Source organism: Engraulis encrasicolus, chromosome 12, assembly GCF_034702125.1.
Source record: "Engraulis encrasicolus isolate BLACKSEA-1 chromosome 12, IST_EnEncr_1.0, whole genome shotgun sequence".
In the NCBI taxonomy this organism is placed as follows: Eukaryota; Metazoa; Chordata; class Actinopteri; order Clupeiformes; family Engraulidae; genus Engraulis; species Engraulis encrasicolus.
In genome coordinates this window covers 34,269,510-34,288,844 of record NC_085868.1, presented here as the reverse complement: position 1 = coordinate 34,288,844, position 19,335 = coordinate 34,269,510, and the positions used below count along the sequence as shown (strand labels likewise).

At 44.0% G+C, this 19,335-nt stretch overlaps 1 protein-coding gene across 1 annotated transcript in view; it reads left to right on the top strand.

The window, feature by feature from the left end:
* pudp (pseudouridine 5'-phosphatase) overlaps positions 1-18,485 on the top strand; it is a 37,044-nt gene extending 18,559 nt beyond the window's left edge. Inside the window, 2 exon segments of the mRNA XM_063211888.1 lie at positions 18,320-18,355; positions 18,357-18,485. Coding sequence (XP_063067958.1) covers positions 18,320-18,355; positions 18,357-18,485 — 165 coding nt within the window.
* The last annotated feature ends 850 nt before the right edge of the window (positions 18,486-19,335 follow it).

The window sequence follows — 19,335 nt, the reverse complement described above, 5'->3', positions numbered from 1 at the left end:
TTCTTTGCACGTTTTGAAGCACAAAAATGCAATCACCACAGGAAACTCCCCTCTCTTTTTTTCCCCCCCATGATCTAACCCCTGTACCTGTCTCTGGCCAGTGTGAAAGAGGGACACAGGCCACCATTCAACCCACGCAAAGCAGCTCTGGCGCCTCCCAGACAACATACCTGGCCCCGTGAGTGTTGAAGTGAAGGATTTAGTGCAGAAGAGCTGTAGGGATGGTCTTCACTAGGACATCTTTTAACATCTCTCTGGAGCAAGCAGTCTTCCCATCACTTTTCAAAGCTGCTTACCATTATACCCGTGCCGAAGAAGAAATCATCCCCATCATGCTTCAATGACTACGTCCTGGTAGCCACTGACGCCCACATAATCATGAAGTGCTTCGAACGGCTAGGCCTGTCCCCCCCCCCCCCCCCCCCCCCCCCCCCCCCCCCCCCCCCCCCCCCATCAAAGCTCACCTACCCCCCACCATGGACCCTACCAGTTTTCGCATACCGAGCAAGCGATCCACGGAGGATGATTTTTCAATCTGCTCTGCCCTCCATCCAGCCCTACACCCACTTGGGACAATAAAAGACTCATATGTCGAGAATGCTGTTCATTGACTTCAAGCTCAGCATTCAATACCATAAAATCCACAACAAAATCTTCAGAAAACAGGACAAAATAGGTTTCAGCCACTCCCTCTGCAAAACTGGCTGCTGGACTTCCTGATGCTGAGGAGACATCGACAAGCAGTACGGGTAGGGAATAACACCTCAAGCACCATCAGGAACCCTGAGCACGGGGGCTCCGCGAAGGTTGTTTACTCAGCCCCCTAGCTGTTCACACGCTCCGCCGCTGATCATAGACTGCACAACGAACCACGAGCACTAACCGATCTTAGTGCAAGTTTGCGGAACTGATTCAAACACTTTTTTGGTGGAGCCTCAATCAACTAAGGGCGATGAGACCCAACAGAGAAGAAGTAGACCTGTGGCCAGATGGTGCAAAGACAACAACCTCCTGCTGAATGTCAACAAGACCAAGGAGATTGTTGTCAACTTTCAGAGGGTCCAAAAAAACAACTGCCACCACTTGACCATCGACGGTGATGCTGTGGAGAGAGTGAGCAGCACCAAGCGTTCCTTGGAGTGCACATCAGCGACGGACCTCTCTTGGACCACCAACACTACATCACTGGGGCGAAGAAGGCCCATCAGCGTCTCTACTTCTTGCGCAAAATAAAGAAGGCAAGTGCTACACCCTCCATAATGACAGCATTCTACAGAGGACAACCATAGAGAGCGTCGTGTTCCCAGCTGCATCACAGTGTGGGGAGGAAGCTGCACGGAAGAAAAACAGGAAGACACTCCAGCGTGGTTGTGAACACAGCGAAGAAGATCATTGGAGTACCACTACCCTCCCTGCAGGGACATTTACACGCACGCCTCACCCGGAAAGCACTGATGATCATCAAAGACACAAGCCACCCTACACACAAACTGTTCAGTCTCCTGCCCGCTGGAAAGAGGTACAGGTGCCTCCATTCCCGTACCACCAGGCTTGCAAGCAGAACGATGCATCAAGCAATCAAGATACTGAACCACTCAACCCACTCTCCCTTCACTGTCAGGCCTCTAGCCAGCCAGGCCACTGACAACGCTTCCCCCCCCTCATCCCCACCACCATATCTGCGACTGAACATTCCACCTGCACTTACTACATCCAGTGACTGAACTTTCAACCTGCACTAACTCAACAACACACACACACACAACCACACACACACCACACACACACACACACACACACACAACAACACACACACAACACACACACACACACACAAGCACACTGCACTTTTCTGCACTAAACCCAAACATACACACACTGACACACAACTCATACTCACACACATACACACACACACATACACACACACACACACACAGGTACACATACACAGACGCACACCGCACTTTCTACCTGCACTAAACACACACACACACACACACACACACACACACACACACACACCAACACACACACCACACACACGACGCACACAAAAACAACAAAAACACACACACACACACACATACTGCTGCTGGTGTATTTAAATAAAAACCTTTTTAATTATTTATTTCTTCAAATGCTACTATTACTATGTCAGAACGCTATAAAGGACTTTTAGAAAAAGAACAACAAAATACCTCCTCTTAATGTATGTTCTCTACAAGTCTTCTGTTGTCCAGTCTTGCACTTTAAAATGTCTGTATGAGCAATGTCTACGTCCATACTGTCTTATGTCCATGTATGAGTACTGTCTATGTCTATACTGTCTATCTATGTCCTTACCTAGATTAGTCTATGTCTGCATGGGAGAGCAAGAAACGCAATTTCAAATTCTTTGTATGACCAGTGCATGTAAAGAAATTGACAATAAACTTGACTTGAAAAGTTCACATGTGAGGGTAGGACACTATACATTCGGCCTTGAATATATCAGTCAGTGTTAGTCACAAAAAGATGCCTGTGGTGTTATTTGAAAGCTCTTTTCTGGCTCTACATATTACACAATCAGCTTGGAATACAACAACTATCAGAATATGAATTATGATAAATTGAAAAATTAAAATTGAATATATTCTAAATAACTATATTTTAAAATGGCCAGTCCCTGTCCAAACGTAGCCGGCAATGTCATTAGCAACACCTCAAATGTGGGTGTTCGGTTCTTTATTCATTTCAGAGAGAATTTGACTCACAAATATGGCATCATACAGACCACTTGGTAATAATATGGTAATACCATAGTTAGCATCACATGACAAAACAAAAACAAAACAAAAAATGGCCCAGTTTCCATGGTCCAGGTTTTCAGAAAACTAAGGCAGATGTCCATTTATACACACCAAATGATGATATGTGAATGTTTGAACTAGAGGTGCTCCGATTGCTCGGCTGCCGATCATGACCGGCCGATAATGGCCAAAAATAGCCTGATCGGGTGATCGGAAAAACATGCCGATCAAAAAAACCCGATCGAGAGATATTAAATTTCCTCATGCAACCATTTGACTTTAGTTCTACACCTGGCGCTGCATGTAGGCGCTGCTCTGCACAGCTGCAACTGCACCAAAAGAAGGCATCTTTGCCTGTCTATAACCTTTTAGCCATCCCCCCCTTCATTTCCACCATTCATAACCATAGCATCAACAATGATCTGATTTTCCGATCCATGCGCCCGTTTACTGACAATGTAATTTCGCGATTGAAGTACTCGCCAGTGAGCCACGTTATAAACCTGTGTAGTTGCCTCGGTCAGCACGCGACAACTTCACGTTGTCAGCACAAACAGTCAATTATGTTTTTCAAAGTTGTAATTGGCAGTCAGTCGCTGAAACACCAAACGGCGACAGATGTGGTTTAAATACTTGAGAGAGAGATTCAGAACGGTTAGTGGAGCGCTGCAGCTGTGGACGGTGACAGAGAGGGGAGGGGCTCTCCTCACGAGGCTGCCTATTTAAAGCGACAGGTTGTTTTTTCTCGTATGTGAAAGACTATTTGATGTAATGTTTCAGTTTCAATTCAATCTTAAATAGTTTAGTTATTCTATGCAATAACTTATACATTGATTAATACTGTAGACTATATTACCAACACTAGTCTGAAAGATAATAATAATAATAATAATAATAATAATAATAATAATAATAGCCTAATAATAGACATATGCAAATTAAGATTGATTGGTTTATGGGCAGAAATGGTATTCAATAAGGATAATTAATAGGCTATTAAAAAATAGGAAATCATTTTTGTGATCGGCAATGATCGGTAATCGGCAGATAAAGATTTTTGGTGATCGGTATCGGTGATCGGGCCAAAAAATGGTGATCGGAGCACCTCTAGTTTGAACATTCCTTCTCTGTGTACCTGTGTCATCTTCCCTTTACCGTACTTTAAAGAGATAATCAATGGCTACACTCTCATTTTGTACTCTACCAGTGCATTTGAAGCAGCAGCTGTGTCTTTTGTAGATAATGTATAAGTACGTCCCGTTGCAGTTACAGGTTCCACTACCAGAAGCACATCCTGATGATCCATGACAAGTCTATCTGGTCTGAAGGGAAAAGTGAAGGATGGAGATGGTCCATGAGGATGCAGGAAGTTCAGTTTCACCTCTCCAGTGCTCGGCATACATTCCTCAACACATGCTAGCCACCAGTTGCCATCATATACAGCTACAACATACCCTTTGATGCTTGAAAATGTTACACATTCCTTTACTGAGCTCATTCTTTCAACTCTGCCTTCTCTGAATGCTGAAATGGCCTAACTTCCACTGTGCCCATTGACAATGGGCAGAAGCTGTGTAGTTTTGAGTACCTGGCATAGTTCTTGCAGATTCCAACCTTTTCAACAGGTTTCTCAGCTTCATGATGGTACATCTCTGTTGTGGCAAACTGGCAATGGATGTTCTTGAGAGAGATGCACCATCATGAAGCTGAGAACCTGTTGAAGAGGTTTGAATCTGTAAGAACTATTCCAGGTACTCAAAAACTACACAGCTTCTGCCCATTGTCAATGGACATTAGGCCATTTTCCGCATTCAGAGAAGGAGTTGAAAGAGTGAGCTCAGTAAAGGAATGTGTTACATTTTCAAGCATCAAAGGGTATGTTGTAGCTGTATATGATGGCAACTGGTGGCTAGCATGTGTTGAGGAATGTATGCTGAGCACTGGAGAGGTGAAACTGAACTTCCTGCATCCTCATGGACCATCTCCATCCTTCACTTTTCCCTTCAGACCAGATAGACTTGTCATGGATCATCAGGATGTGCTTCTGGTAGTGGAACCTAACTGCAACGGGACGTACTTATACATACAAAAGACACAGCTGCTGCTTCAAATGCTCTGGTAGGCCTAGAGTACAAAATGAGAGTGTAGCCATTGATTATCTCTTTAAAGTACGGTAAAGGGAAGATGACACAGGTACACAGAGAAGGAATGTTCATTCACATATCATCATTTGGTGTGTGTATAAATGGACATCTGCCTTAGTTTCTGAAACCTGGGACCATGGAAACTGACCATTTTTGTTTTGTTTTTATTTTGTCATGTGATGCTACTATGGTATTACCATATTATTAGTAAGTGGTCTGTATGATGCCATATTTGTGAGTCAAATTCTCTCTGAAATGAATAAAGAACCGAACACCAGCATTTGAGGTGTTGCTAATGACATTGCCGGCTACGTTTGGACAAGGAACTGGCCATTTTAAAATATAGTTTTTTTAGATATTCAATTTTTAATTTTTCAATTTATCATAATTCATATTCTGAGAGTTATTGTATTCCAAGCTGATTGTGTAATATGTAGAGCCAGAAAAGAGCTTTCAAACAATACCACAGGCATCTTTTTGTGACTAACACTGACTGATATATTCAAGGCTGAATGTATAGTGTCCTACCCTAAAATGTGAACCTTTCCTAGTCTGTTTCTCCCTTAATATTAGTGTCAGATTCAAACCAATGCAGTTCTGGGGTGCTACCTTGCTACTAAAAAGGCACACCAAGTATGATTGAAATCCGGATCGGTCGGGTCCCAAAGCGTCTGATTTCACGTGAAATGACCCACATACAGAGCATGAGATGGGGGGTACTCATGGTACAACAAAAACGCTTAGGGGGTACGCAAGTCAAAAAAGGTTGGGAACCACTGGTCTAGAGCACACTATGTCGTGATGGCACATTTTTGTTTAGGGTTTGTTTTCTTTGTGCGTGTGCGTGTGTGTGTGTGTGTGTGTGTCTGCACGCGTGTGTCTGCTGTACACGCTGGTTCAATGTTTTTCGTCTGTACTCTTACTAGTCCTCGGCATCAAGATTCTGCTTTAATCAGTCCAGNGCCAGTTGCAGCTACCAAAACACAGTCACACACGCATATCCACACACACACACACACACACACACACACACACACACACACACACACACAAGCACATACACAGAGTTTTGGCATCAGTTGCTGTTCAGTGTAGTCATGCAAGCTTCCATGCAATGAAACTGAAAACTGGTGAAACTGACCACTAACTACATTTGTGTGCGTGTGCTTATGTGCTTGTGTGTGTTTTTTAAGCTGAATGAATGACGGTAAAATGAAAGTGTTGATGGTGAGTGTGAGAGCCTGGTGTGTGCGTGTTGAACATCTCTGCATTGAATGGAATCAGGAAAGTCCAAGTTGAGGAATATTCTTTGGAATAGGAGATTCATAGCAGTGCCATCATTATCTTTTTTGCACACACACATTCTCTGTCTAATTTCCCAATACACACACACACACACACACACACACACACACACACACACACACACCGTCTCACACACACACACACACACACACACACACCACCACACACCGTCACACACACACACACACACACACACACACACACAACGAGGGCCGGTTCTAGTCAATTGGGCAGTCATGGGTAAGCAGTTAGGGTATCAGGCTTGTAAGGCCAAAGGTTGCCAGTTTGATTCTCGACCCTCCATTTTAGTGAGAGGAGTAATTAACCAGTGCTTTCCCCCATCGCCCTCCATGACTAGACTGAGGTACCCTGAGCATTGGGGGGGGTACCCTCCTGCCGCCCCACTTCCCTTTGGGGTGTTGTTTTTGGATGCCTCTTGGAAACAGGTGAGGACACAAAAGGCAATTTCGTTGTTGTGCAGTGAGCCACTGCGTACTGTGGAGTGCTGTGTCACAAGGGTAATGAGAGCTTTTCCCCTGGTGGGCTTTCACTTTCCACTTTCATTTGGGCGTCCTAGGCGGACCTCCACTTTTCCTTTTTGGGCATCTAGAATAAGGATACCACCGATATATATACGGGCGATATTTGCATATTTTAAGTGTATCGGTATCGGCCGATACGCGTGTGGTTTTGGCCGATACGCAATATTTATCATTTTATGTCATTCAGGTTTTTTTAAAAGCACCAAGATACTTTATTTTTTTATTACTTGATTGTTAGACATTACTTGATTGTTCGAGTGGGTGTTGAATGTTACAAGTTCTACCTGAATTTGATCATGTTAAAGGAATGTTTATTTTTAACTTGAGACCTGGAATATTTGTCATTTTTTAACCTTTTTTTTTAACCCATATCGGCCCAAAATATCGGGGTTCGGGAAATCTGGGGTATCGGCCAAGGGTGATTTTTAAAAAATCAGTATCGCATTGGCCATTAAAAAACCTGTATCGGTCGACCCCTAATCTAGAAATTGGCACTGTGAAACATTACTTCACACGGCCCTACCGTGGCACCAACGGTAGGGCACTCGTCTAATACGCGGCCAAACCGGGTATGATTTCGGGCCGGGTCCTTTGCCGAGCCTTCCCCCGTCTCTCTCTCCCAACACGCTTCCTGTCTATCCTCCACTGTCCTGTCAGGAAAAAAAAAACCCTACAAAATAAAGGCTCAAAAAAGCCCCCAAAAATACATAGAAAAAACGCATTACTTCACACATCTGATCAAGCTCAACTGATCCTAGTACCTACTGGGTTAGGAATGGCCTGGCAGTTAGGTTCATATATGGGTCAAGGCAGGATAGCGAATACTTTTGGTAATGTATACTGTACTGAGTGCCCATGAATAACTTTTGTCAAGTTTGATATTTTATTTATGCTTGACATTCAGATTCTGTGTGACTGTGGGACTTCAAGACTTTTGGTGCCCTAGGCGGCCGCCTTTGCCTAGTGTCGGCTCTCTCTACACACACACACACACACACACACACTCTCTCTCTCTCTCTCTCTCTCTCTCTCTCTCTCTCTCTTAGTGCTTCTATTGTATCTTTTTTCTGCTGTTGTATACTGTTTTTTGAAGAAACACACACACACACACACCACACACACACACACACACACACACACACACACACACACACACACACACACACTGGGCTGCTGTGTGTGTCTTTAAAAAGAGTTATTTAAACTCTATACTTGTCCTTTATCAAACAAACACAGACCTCTTAAGTCGCTCTCTGCTGCCATCAATAAAAACAAGCGTTTCTGCTGACCAGGCCACTACTACTGGATTCCAATCCCCATATCACGCACACGCACACATACACACACACACACACACACACACACACACACACACACACACACACACACACACACACACACACACCACACGTGCGCGCACACACGTGCGCACCACACATGCTACGAAAAAACAATAAAAAAAAAAAAAAGGGCCCAAGCAAGACAATCTCTCTCTTCTCTCCCTCTCTCCTCTATCTCTATTCTCTCTCTCGACACTCTCTCTTCTCTTCTCTTCTCTTCTTCTCTCTCTCTCTCTCATTAAGAAACAGACTCTCAGTCAACACATGCACACTGGTACACACACACACTCTTACGTACTTTGTAAGTTCGCTACACACACACACACACACACACACCGTCCTCAGTCCACCCCCACACACACACACACACACACACACACCACACACACACACACACACACCACACACACACACACAGTATCTCTTCTCTCTTCCTCTCTTTCTATCTTCTATCTCTATCTCTCATGTCTCACACAACACACACACACCACACAAACACAACACACACACACACACACACACACACACACACACACACACCACACAGCACACACACATACTCCTCCGCTCACACATGCATGCTGTTTCGCTCTCTCACAACTGCGCGGGCACACACATCCACTTGCGATACGGGTACAAATACTAACTTGCATGTGTAAAACACACACACAGACAGACACAGACTCAAATGCACTCACACAGACATACACATTTACACGCTTACTCAAACGCATCAACACTTCTCTTAACCCCCTCTCAGATATTTAAAATTCAATTTTCTATATTGCTCTCTCTCTTTTTTCTTTCCCTCTCTTTTCCTCTCTCTCTCTCTCTCTCTCTCTCTCCTCTCTCTCTCTCTCTCTCTCTCTCTCTCTCTCTCTCTGTACATTTAGTGCCTGCTTGCTGTCCATTCATGAATGCATGGGATTCATGCACGAGTTCATTGATTTTTTTTTTTTAATTTCAGAATTTTATTTCAAAATGATTTTGTGACATAACGTGATTTACAAAATCAAAGATGGGTGTATAGTGTCCTACCCTCTTAATTAAAACTTTCATTAGACTGTTTCTCTAATGGTATGTGCCAGATTCGTGCAAAGGCATTTACGGCTCGGGCTTCTACCCATGGCCACTAATAAAGGCCAAATAATAATTCCAAGTCTGGGGCCAAACTTTCTGGGATTTAAATTAATAAAAACACAGGAGGGCTTCATCAAGGGATACCAAGGGGCTACCCGAGGGCTTACTGAGAGCTACCACGAGGGGTACTTTTGTTGTCTAAATCCTTCTACTGATGTGTCTTGACATACATTTCCCAAATCACAATAGATTGAATGATTATTTTGGGGGGCTTTTCCATTGTTACAAGGAAATATTCTTCATTGGTTGTATAACGACATCATCTCATATTTGAAATTAAGAAAAGGATGGACACGTGACTAAAATTCTTTGTAGTCGATGACTGTGTTATTAACATCCTTGGTGGGCACCTCAGAGGCTCCTGGATGGCTATCATGGAGCTCCATGGGCACCACTGTTGGACTGGAGGATGAGTTGTTAATTAAAAATGCGATTCGGTCCAAAGTGTATGATGTCTGATGTGAATATGACCCCCATTGTGTCCATGTGTATGTCCTTTGTTTCCATGCATGTATGTGGATATAGTTCATGCAGAACGAGTGTGTGTGTGCGTGTTGGTGTGTGGCGTAGTGTGTTTGTGTGTGTGTGTGTGTGGTTGTGTGTGGTGGTGTGTGTGTGGGATGTGTGTGTGTGGTGTGAGTGGTGTGTGTGTGAGTGTGTGTGTGTGTGTGTGTTGTGTGTGTGTGTGTGTGTGCTTGATGAAATGTGGTTTGTGGTGTGTCCTGTTTTGTGCCTGCCCTCATTGTTTGACAGTGTGTGTGTGTGTGTGTGTGTGTATGTTTGCGTGTGTGTGTGTGTGATGTGGCTGGAGGACAGTACAGATAACCCTCAGCATTAAACATTTACTGGTCAGCAGCAACGACCATAAACCAGAAACTTAAAAGCACACCTCTCTTTGTTTGGTGTGTTGTGTGTGGTGTGTGGTGTGTGTTGAGTGTGTGTTTGGTGTGTGTGAGTGTGTGTGTTTGTGGTGTGTGGTGTGTGTGGTGTGTGTAGTGTGTGGTGTGTGTGGGTGTGTGTGGTGTTGTGTTCAACTTTGTTTTGTGAGTGGAGGTGTGTGTCCAGGTTTCTCTCTCTCTCTTTTCTCTCTCTCTCTCTCTCTCTCTCTCTCTCTCTCTCTCTCCTCTCTTCTCTTCTCTCTCTCTGTCTCTCTCTCTCTCTGTGTATGGGAGTAAGGAAATTGTGATTTTTTTATGTGTGCGTGTGTTGTGTGTGTGTATTTCGTTGTGCGCACTCAGGCTGTCTCATCTGGGTTCCGTATGTCTTTGGGAGAGACCCCCGTAAGGACCCAAAAATATAAATAAAAAAAAAAACCATAAACCAGAAACTATCTGGTGTGTCACGTGCTTGTGTGTCCCCTGTGTACCCGTGTGTCCAAGAACTATCAGCCTATGTGCCCGTAGTGTCTGTGTTCATGCAGGGAGGTCCGGTCAACATTGTTTGTATTTTGCGTGGTGTGGCGCGGGCATGCATATAGATTTCTCAAACCCAAGGTATTCATCCGCATGAAGGCATGCAAGCAGTTTCATCGTTGGTGTGTGTGTGTTTTGTGGGGTGTTTTGTGTTGTGTTGTGTGTGGGTGTGTGTGTGTGTGGTGTGGGTTGTGTGTGTGTGTGTGTGTGTGTGTGTGTGGTGTGTGGTGTGTGTGTGTGTGTGATGTCTTAAATGTACATGCGTGTCTTATGTTCTTTGTATGCATGTTAGTACAGCATTTGGGGCGGCGGGTGTTGTAAAGAGCGCACATGAGAAGGGACCGGTGACGGGCAGGAACCTGTGTCATTATTACATCAATCGCACGTTGCGGGGGGTTGCTGCGTATGGGGTTTGCATCAAAGCCCCCTATGAAAAAAAATATTGCCTTGGGCCCAATGTAAAATATGTTCTACACCTGGTAAAAACACACAGCGTAAAATGTTTTTCAAAATTTGGGATGAAGTTCTAATCGGGGGGGCACCAGCCCCATGAAATAGAAAATAATGATGATAGTCCAAAATCTTGGATAAGAAACAGGGGTTGGACGGGCCATCTGGGGGGTACATAGCGGGCGGCATTTTCCGGTGGGCTCTGCACCTCGTTGCCCCCCCCCCCCCCTTTTTTTTACATCTACTGAAAAACCCCCACGAGGGTGCGGGGGCCCTCCGGTGAGTCAGTTCTCCTGCACTAATTACAATAATGAGGGGGGGCCCCCTTAAAACCAAAAAGTTGCCCTGGGCCCCCTTTTATCCCCCAGTCCAGTCCTGAATAGAAATGGACAATTTGGTGCATCAAGATACCCAATAAAAACATATTGCCTCGTGCTGTGATAAAAATGTTCTATGCACAGTATAATCACTCTGTGTAAAATGTGTTGTTGAAATTTTTAGAATTAATTCTACGGGGTCACCAGGCCCTGAAAATACAAAACAAATTGGTGATAGTGATGGGCAACCAGGATTCCAAAGCTGAAGTCCAGTGGCCACATTATTCCAAATAATATAATGAACCAGCTGACCACTGGCCTAGTATCAAGCAAAGAGATTGCGATGCTGTATGACTTTTGTGGGTTTCACCTTTTGTGCGCCTAAAGGATTTGTACAGGTGGCTGTTTAATATGGAACATCTGTACTCAAGCTTGTGAATGCTCCTAGGAATGACTTGTTTCTTTTCAAGAAAATCCCCTGCAGTAGTACAATAGAGTACATACAATACAACTGTATGTGATGTTGGGAAAAGAGTGTTCCCCAAAAACCCTGTTACTTAAGTGGAACTTCTAAGAATGTCCTGGGTTATCACCATGTTCAGGAGTTCATTGCAAGGGCCTCTCAGGTACTTCATCTGATGGAGAAAATTGAAATTTACTACCACAGGTGATGGGATAAAAGAAGTAATGGCACTCCTTTCAATAACAGTTGTATTGACTGCCTTTGTAGCCTAGTCATTCCACAGCTTTAGTCAGTTTTTTCATCCATGAATTGTTGGGCACACAGGTGAAAACACACAAATATACAGTCATACAGCTGTGCAATCTTTTTGGCTTGATACTTGCGTGGTTCAAGGCACCCGGCAAGAATTGATATTGTGTTGCCAAAACAACAATTTTGCTAAATATAGCTGTGTTTACCATCAGGTCTGTCCCGAGATTGAAGGTCTGTGTTACTGCGCAAATAGACCAGGCGCCGGATTCGATTCAAGCGACAGAGTTGCAGCAGCAAGCGATACGAGCGATGAGGAGGACTAGGATATTGTCCGTACAGGCAGAAGGCAACCCGCATCCAAACATTCCCATTGGGCTGTTGGGATCACTGACCTTATGCGAGTTCATTGGCTGTCGCGTGCTTGTATGCCGAAACGCGGTATCATAGAAAGTTGAAAAAAGATTTTCAACTTCTACACCTGTCGCGCGCGTCGCGCAAAATCGCTCTAGTCTCCAAGAATCGCTTTGGTCGCCCGGGGACTCAATACAAAGTCAATTACTTCAGTTCGCTTCGCCTCGCTCTCAGATTGCCGCTGGTGTATTTCTCGCCGGGTTTTGGGGGTGGGATCGATTGAAATACATACCTGCTTAGATATTCCTTCTGTCTGTGCTCCCAATACAGGTGATTTCACTTTATTACCTCTTCAACCTGGCTTTTGGGAATTGGAAATAGCTGGGTTTATTTTTGGTGGGGGAAAATTTTTTGGGGGGGGGACCCTTTTTTAAAAAAGGGAAACCCCTTTAAAAAACCCCCCCAAATTTAAAAAAAGGGGGGGTTTTTTCCCCCCCCCCCCCCCAAAAAAAAAAAATGTATATTTAAATTTTAAAAAGGGGGGAAATTTTCCCCCCCCAGGGAAAAAATTTTATTTTTTTGGGGGGTTTTTTAAAAAAAAATTTTTTTAAAAAAATTTTTTAAAAAAAATTTTTTCCCCAAAACCCCCTTTTTTTTTTTAAAAAAATTTTTTTTAAATTTTTTTAAAAAAAAATTTTTTTTTTTTTTTATTTTTAATTTTTTTTTTCCCCTTTTTTTCCCCCTTTTTAAAAAATTTTTTTTTTTTTTTAAAAAAATTTTTTTTGGGGGGAAATTTTTTAGGGGTTTGGGGGCCCCCCTGGGTGGGGTTCCCCTTTTTTTGGGGGTGCTTTTTTGGTTTTTGGGGGTTTTTTTTTCCAAAATTTTTTTTAAAAAAAAAAAAACTTTTAAAAAAAAAAAATTTTTTGGGGGGGGGGTGTGTGTGTGTGTGTTTTTTGGGGGGGGGGGGGTTTTTTTTGTTTTTTTTTTGTGTTTGTGTGTGTGTGTGTGTGTGTGTTTGGGGGTGTTGGGGGTGTTTTTTTGGGGGGGTTTTTGTGTTTTGGGGGGGGCCCCCCCAAAAATTTTTTTTTTAAAAAAATTTTTTTCCCCGGGGGTTTTATTTTTTTGGGGTTTTTTTGGGGGGGGGGTGGGTCGGGTTTTGGGTTTTTTTGGGGTTTTTCCCCGTTTTTGGGGGGGGGGGGTTGTGTGGGTGGGTGTGTGGGGGGTTTTCTTTTTGTGTGGTTGTGGTTTTGGGGGGGGGGGGGGTTTTTTTTTTTTTGGGGGGGGGGGGTTTTTTTGTGTGGTTTGTGTGGGGGGGGGGTGGTTTTTTTTTTTGGGGGGGGGGTTTTTTTTTTTTTTTGGGGGGGGGGGGTGTTGGGGGGTTTTTTTTTTGGGGGGTTTTTTGGGGGGGGGGGGTTTTTTTTTTTTTTTTTTTTTTGGGGGGGTTTTTTTTTGGGTTTGGGGCCGGGGGGCCCCCCTTTTTTGGGGGGTGGGGGGGGGAGGTTTTGGGGGTTTTTTTTGGGGGGGGGTTTTTGGGGGGGGGGGTTTTTTCCCCAAAAATTTTTTTTTTCCCCCTTTTTTGGGGGGGTTTTTTTTTTTTTTGGGGGGGGTTTTTTTTTATGGGTTTTTGGGGGGTTTTTTGGGGGTTTTTTTTTGGGGGGGGTTTTCCCTTTTTTGGGGGGAAAAAAAATTTTTTTTTTTTTTGGGCAACCCCAAAAAACCCCCAAAAAAAACCCCCCCCCCCCCCCCCCCCCCCCAAAAAAAAAAAAAAAAAAAAAAAAAAAACTTTTTTTTTATTTTTCCCCCCCCCCCCCAAAAAAAAAAAAACAAACCCCCCCCCCCCCTTTTTTTTTTTTTTCTTTTTTTTTTCCCCCCCCCTTTTTTTTTTTTTCCCCCCCCCTTAAAGGGGAAAAAAACCCCTTTTTTAAAAAAATTTTTTTTTTTTTTTTTTTTTTTTTTTTTTTTTGGGCCCTTTTTTTTTTTTTGGGGGGGGGGGGGTTTTTTTTTTTTCCCCCCCGGGGTTTTTTTGGGGGGGTTTTGGGGGGGGGTTTTTTGGGGGGTTTTTTTTTGGGGGAAAAAATTTTTTTTTTTTTTATTTTTTTTGCCCCCGGGGAGCCTTTTTTTTGGGGGGGGGGGGTTTTTTCCCCCCCGGGGGTTTTTTTTTCCCCCCTTTTTTTTTTTTCCCTTTTTTGGGGGGGAAAAAAAAACCCCCCCCCCGGGGCCCCCCCTTTTTTTGGGGTTTTTTTTGGGGGGGGGGGGAAAAAAGTTTTTGGGGTTTTTTGGGGGTTTGGGGGTTTTTTTTTTGGGGTTTTTGGGTTTTGGTTTGGTTTTGGGGGAAAGGGGTTTTTGGGGGGCCAAAAAACCCCCCCAATTTCAAAGGGGGCCCCCAAAACCCCCCCCCTTGGTTTGGGAAAAACCCCCCCCCCAAAAAAAAAAACCCCCCACCCCCCCCCAAAAAAAAAATTTCCCCAAAAACCCCCCCCCCCCGGGGGGAAAAAAAAAAAAGGGGGGGCCCCCCCCAATCCCAAACCCCAAAAGGGGGGTGGGGGGGGCCCCCCTTTTTTGGGTTCCCCCAAAGGGGAAAAGGGGCCCTTTTTTTTTTAAAAAAAAAAAAACCCCCCCCCCCAAAAAAAACCCAAAAACCCCCCCAAAAAAAAAAACCCCCCCAAAACCCCAAAAAAAGGGGGGGGGGGAAAAGGAAAAAAAAGGAAAAATTTTTTTTTGGGTTAAAAAATTTTTTTTTTTTGGGGGGGGGGGGGGGAAAAACAAGGAAGGAAAGGGGGGGGGCCAAGGTTTTTAAAAAAAAGGGGGGGGGGGGGGTTGGGGGAAAAAAATTTTTTTTTTAAAAAAAAAAAAACCCCCCCCCCCCAAAAAAAAAACCCCAAAACCCAAAAAAACCCCCCCCCAAACCCCCCCAAAAAAAACCCCCCCCAAAAACCCCCCAAAAAAATTTTTTTTTTTTGGGGGGGTTTTTGGGGGGGGGTTTTGGGTTTTTTGGTTTTCCGGTCAAAGACCGCCCCCACACAAAACAAGCCTTCATATAGTCAGGAGTCACCAAACCAAATTCTAAACACACGGTACCATTAGGTCAAGCACACACACACACACACACACAACACACACACCGACACACACCACGACACACACACACCACGACACACACACACCACGACACACACACACACACCACGACACACACACACTCCCCATACTACTCCTCAGTCTCACTCACTCACTCATCTCAAAAGGCAAACCAAGTAACACACACACAGACACACACGCGCACCCACACACACAACACACCACAGTGCTTTTCCGCTGCTATTGTGGCTGTGTTCCGCTGTGTGCTGTTGACCTGACCTCAGACTGAGAGCCAATTGGCTGCTGCAGATGGGTCAAGTATTCCTGAAAACACACACACACACCACACACACACACACACACACACACACACACACACACACACAACACACACAACACACACGCACGCACACACACACACACACACATCACACACTCCAGTGTCCCATGACGTGCGAGAGAAATGAGCAATGAGCACATAAACAAGGAAAAAAAAACTTTTTTTTTTCTGTCATGACCTCCCCTCGCTTTGTATGTGGAGACATGGGAGAGTGTAGAGAAAAGCACAGTAGAGGAGAGAGGGAGAAGGAGAGGGAGAAGTAAAAAGAGAGAGAGAGAGAAACACAAAGTATCAGAAATGGATAGAGAAGTAATGACATTGGCCACACAGACACACACACACACACGCACGCACAATACACACACGCACGCACAATACACACACGCACGCACAATACACACACACACACACACACAATACACAACACACAACACAAGTAGTTTCCTCTTCTCTCCTCCACAGTGTGGTGTGGACATCTGTGGTGCATTTCTTGAAATCATACAGCTACCGTATATTAGCTACTTTGATGGTTGCAATACAATGTCCCATTGGCAACTACACAAGTTGCTACCTGGCTAAGTTGTAAGCTTTCGAGAAACAACCCTGTTTGGTATCGCATAATACAGTACATACTGTATATGTAAGGAGAGAGGGTCGAGGTACTCTGAAGTCTGTTTAACCTCTTACTGCAGATGGGGTTGCCAGCAGGCTTAGTCATTAATGGCTGAATATACTCAATTACATCATAACAGCATTGCTAGGACAGTACAGAGAGCCTTAAGTAACAGATTAAGACATAGCCATTACAATTTTGGTGACAATAAGGTTATTAACATAGACTCTGTGCTAAGGGGTTTAAAGTTCCTTTATTTAGACATGGAGCATTTCAGTTGCGTGCGACCTTCTTCAGGGCTATCAGAGTGCCTTGGATCCTCTCTCTCACCTCAAGTTTGCAACTTTCGATATGATTAGCACCTTTTTAAATAACCCCAGACACAAACTTTTTTTCTTTCTCTCTCTCTATCTATTATATATATATTATATATCTATAATTTTTAATAATCATCCGTAATCTCTTTCTTTTACGGTATGGTGCACTGTACATAATTACTGTGTACTTTCTGGGTAACAACAGGGTAGCTGAGAGAAGTTATATGGTATTTAACGGGCAAGAAAGGGGTAAATACAAAGTATTACCATGTATTACCACGCAGTACCAAAAAAAAATACTGAGTATTTTCTGGGCAACAACAGCGTTACAGGGTAATGGGTAACTTCTCTCTTTTACCTCTACTACCAGAAAAATATGACATGAGATATTGTATTGATTACATAGCAGGGCTTGACGTTAACTTTTCTGTTCACCAACCATTGTGGCTAGTGGATTTCTAGAGTCACTAGCCATTTAGACTTTCTGCTAGCCAGAGATTGATTTTCCTTTAGAATATTCTTGCAATTAAATACAAAAATTGATGCAACTACTGTGATTTGTCACACCAAGGAATAAATTACCTGTGGCTAGTGAGACTGAAATTGTTACTAACCCACAGCCGGTTGGCAGGTGCCAATGTCGAGCCTTGTTACATAGTATTTACTTGTGATTACCCTCCTTTTGACCTGTTAGATACCATGTAACATTCTCTCTGTTACCTTGTTGTTACCCAGAAGGTACATAGTGATCACTACCATAAAAGAAAGCGTTACCATTGGTTCTCTTGGCGAGTTTGTGATGAAAGTATTTTGAAGGTGTTGTGTGTTGTTTGCCTTTCGGTGTTCATTTTATATATTTGTAATTCTTTGAACTGTATGTGGCAAGATGGATTTGTGTGAGTTTTAAGTGTTTGTAGTTTGTATTTTACGCGTGTGTGTGTGTTGGTGTGTGTGTATGTGCGTGTGTGGTGTATGTCGTGTGTAGTGTTGTGTTTATATGTCTTCTCTGTTGACCATGTCTGTATTTCACCTTGCGCTAGCCTTGTATGTACGTGGTGTGAGTGTGCATGTGGGTGTTGTTGTTTGGGCTGTTCTTGTAATGCTAATCTTTGTGTGGGAGTTGTTGTTGTAATGCTAATGTGTGTATGTGTGGTGTGTGTGTGGTGTGTGTTGTTGTTGTAATGATTGTGTGTGTTTGTGTGTGTGTGTCTGTGTTGTATGCTAATCTGTGTGTGTGCGTGTGCGTGTATGTGTGTGTGTCTTGATGTGGTTGTGTGTGTGTGTGTGTGTTGTTGTAATGCTAATCTGTGTGTGTGTGTGGGTGTGGGTGTGTGTGTGTGTGTGTGTGTGTGTGTGTGTGTGTTCTTGATGATGGTTGTTGTGTTGTGTGTTGTTGTAATACTAATGTGTGTGTGTGTGTGTGTGTGTGTGTGTGTGTGTTGCTTCTAGTGCTGGTGTTTGAGGATGCTGTGAACGGGGTGGCGGCGGGCGTGGCAGCCGAGGATGCAGGTCGTCATGGTACCCGACGAGCGTAGGGAGACTGCCCTTACCCAGAAGGCAACGCTGGTCCTGCGCAGCCTGGAGGACTTCAAGCCAGAGCTGTTTGGCCTTCCTGCTTTCGGCTCCTGACCTACCACACACACACACACGCGCGTGCGCACGTCACGTAGGCCACACACACTGCCACATACTCTGACAAATGCACATACACATGTAGACATTGAGAGTACCCACACACACACACACACACACACACCACACACACACACGACACAAGCACACACCACACACACAACCACACACACACACACAACACACACCACCACACCTTCCCACTCGCACCTTACTACTCAATGAATTATAACTTATCAATAAATCAATCAATATTGATCATGGGTTACTGCTCAGCCTTTACTAAAACCAAATCAGAGAGCAGCTATTACCCACACGTGTTCTTTTCATTGATTCATGTGTATTCTGTGTGTGTGTGTGTGTCCATGGTTTATGTATGCATGCATGTGCAGGTTTTTTTTTCAATGTCCATGATGAATTTTCTGGAACATCATGTTCCAGGTTATGTTAATTGCCTTATGGTGTGTGCCTGTGTGATTCTGTGTATAAGAGAGTGTCTGTTTGTATGTGTGTGTATGAATGTGTTTGTCACTTTGACCCCAACACCAACACACACACACCACCACAAAACCCACACACACACAACACACCACACACACACACAGAGAGGAAGCCGAGGGGAAAGGGAAAAGGGGTCATTTGTCCCGGCCCGGGAAAACGGACAAACCCAAAATTTGAGTGTTCTTACTTGTAAAGACATTATGTTTGGGGGGGGGGGGCCCTTTAGATGACTTTGTCCTAGGTCAGAAAAAACTTCAGCGGCCCAAACACCAACACCCACACACCAAAAACCCACCACCACACACAAAACCCCTTTTTCCATCCCCGGGTGGGTGAAATAGGATTT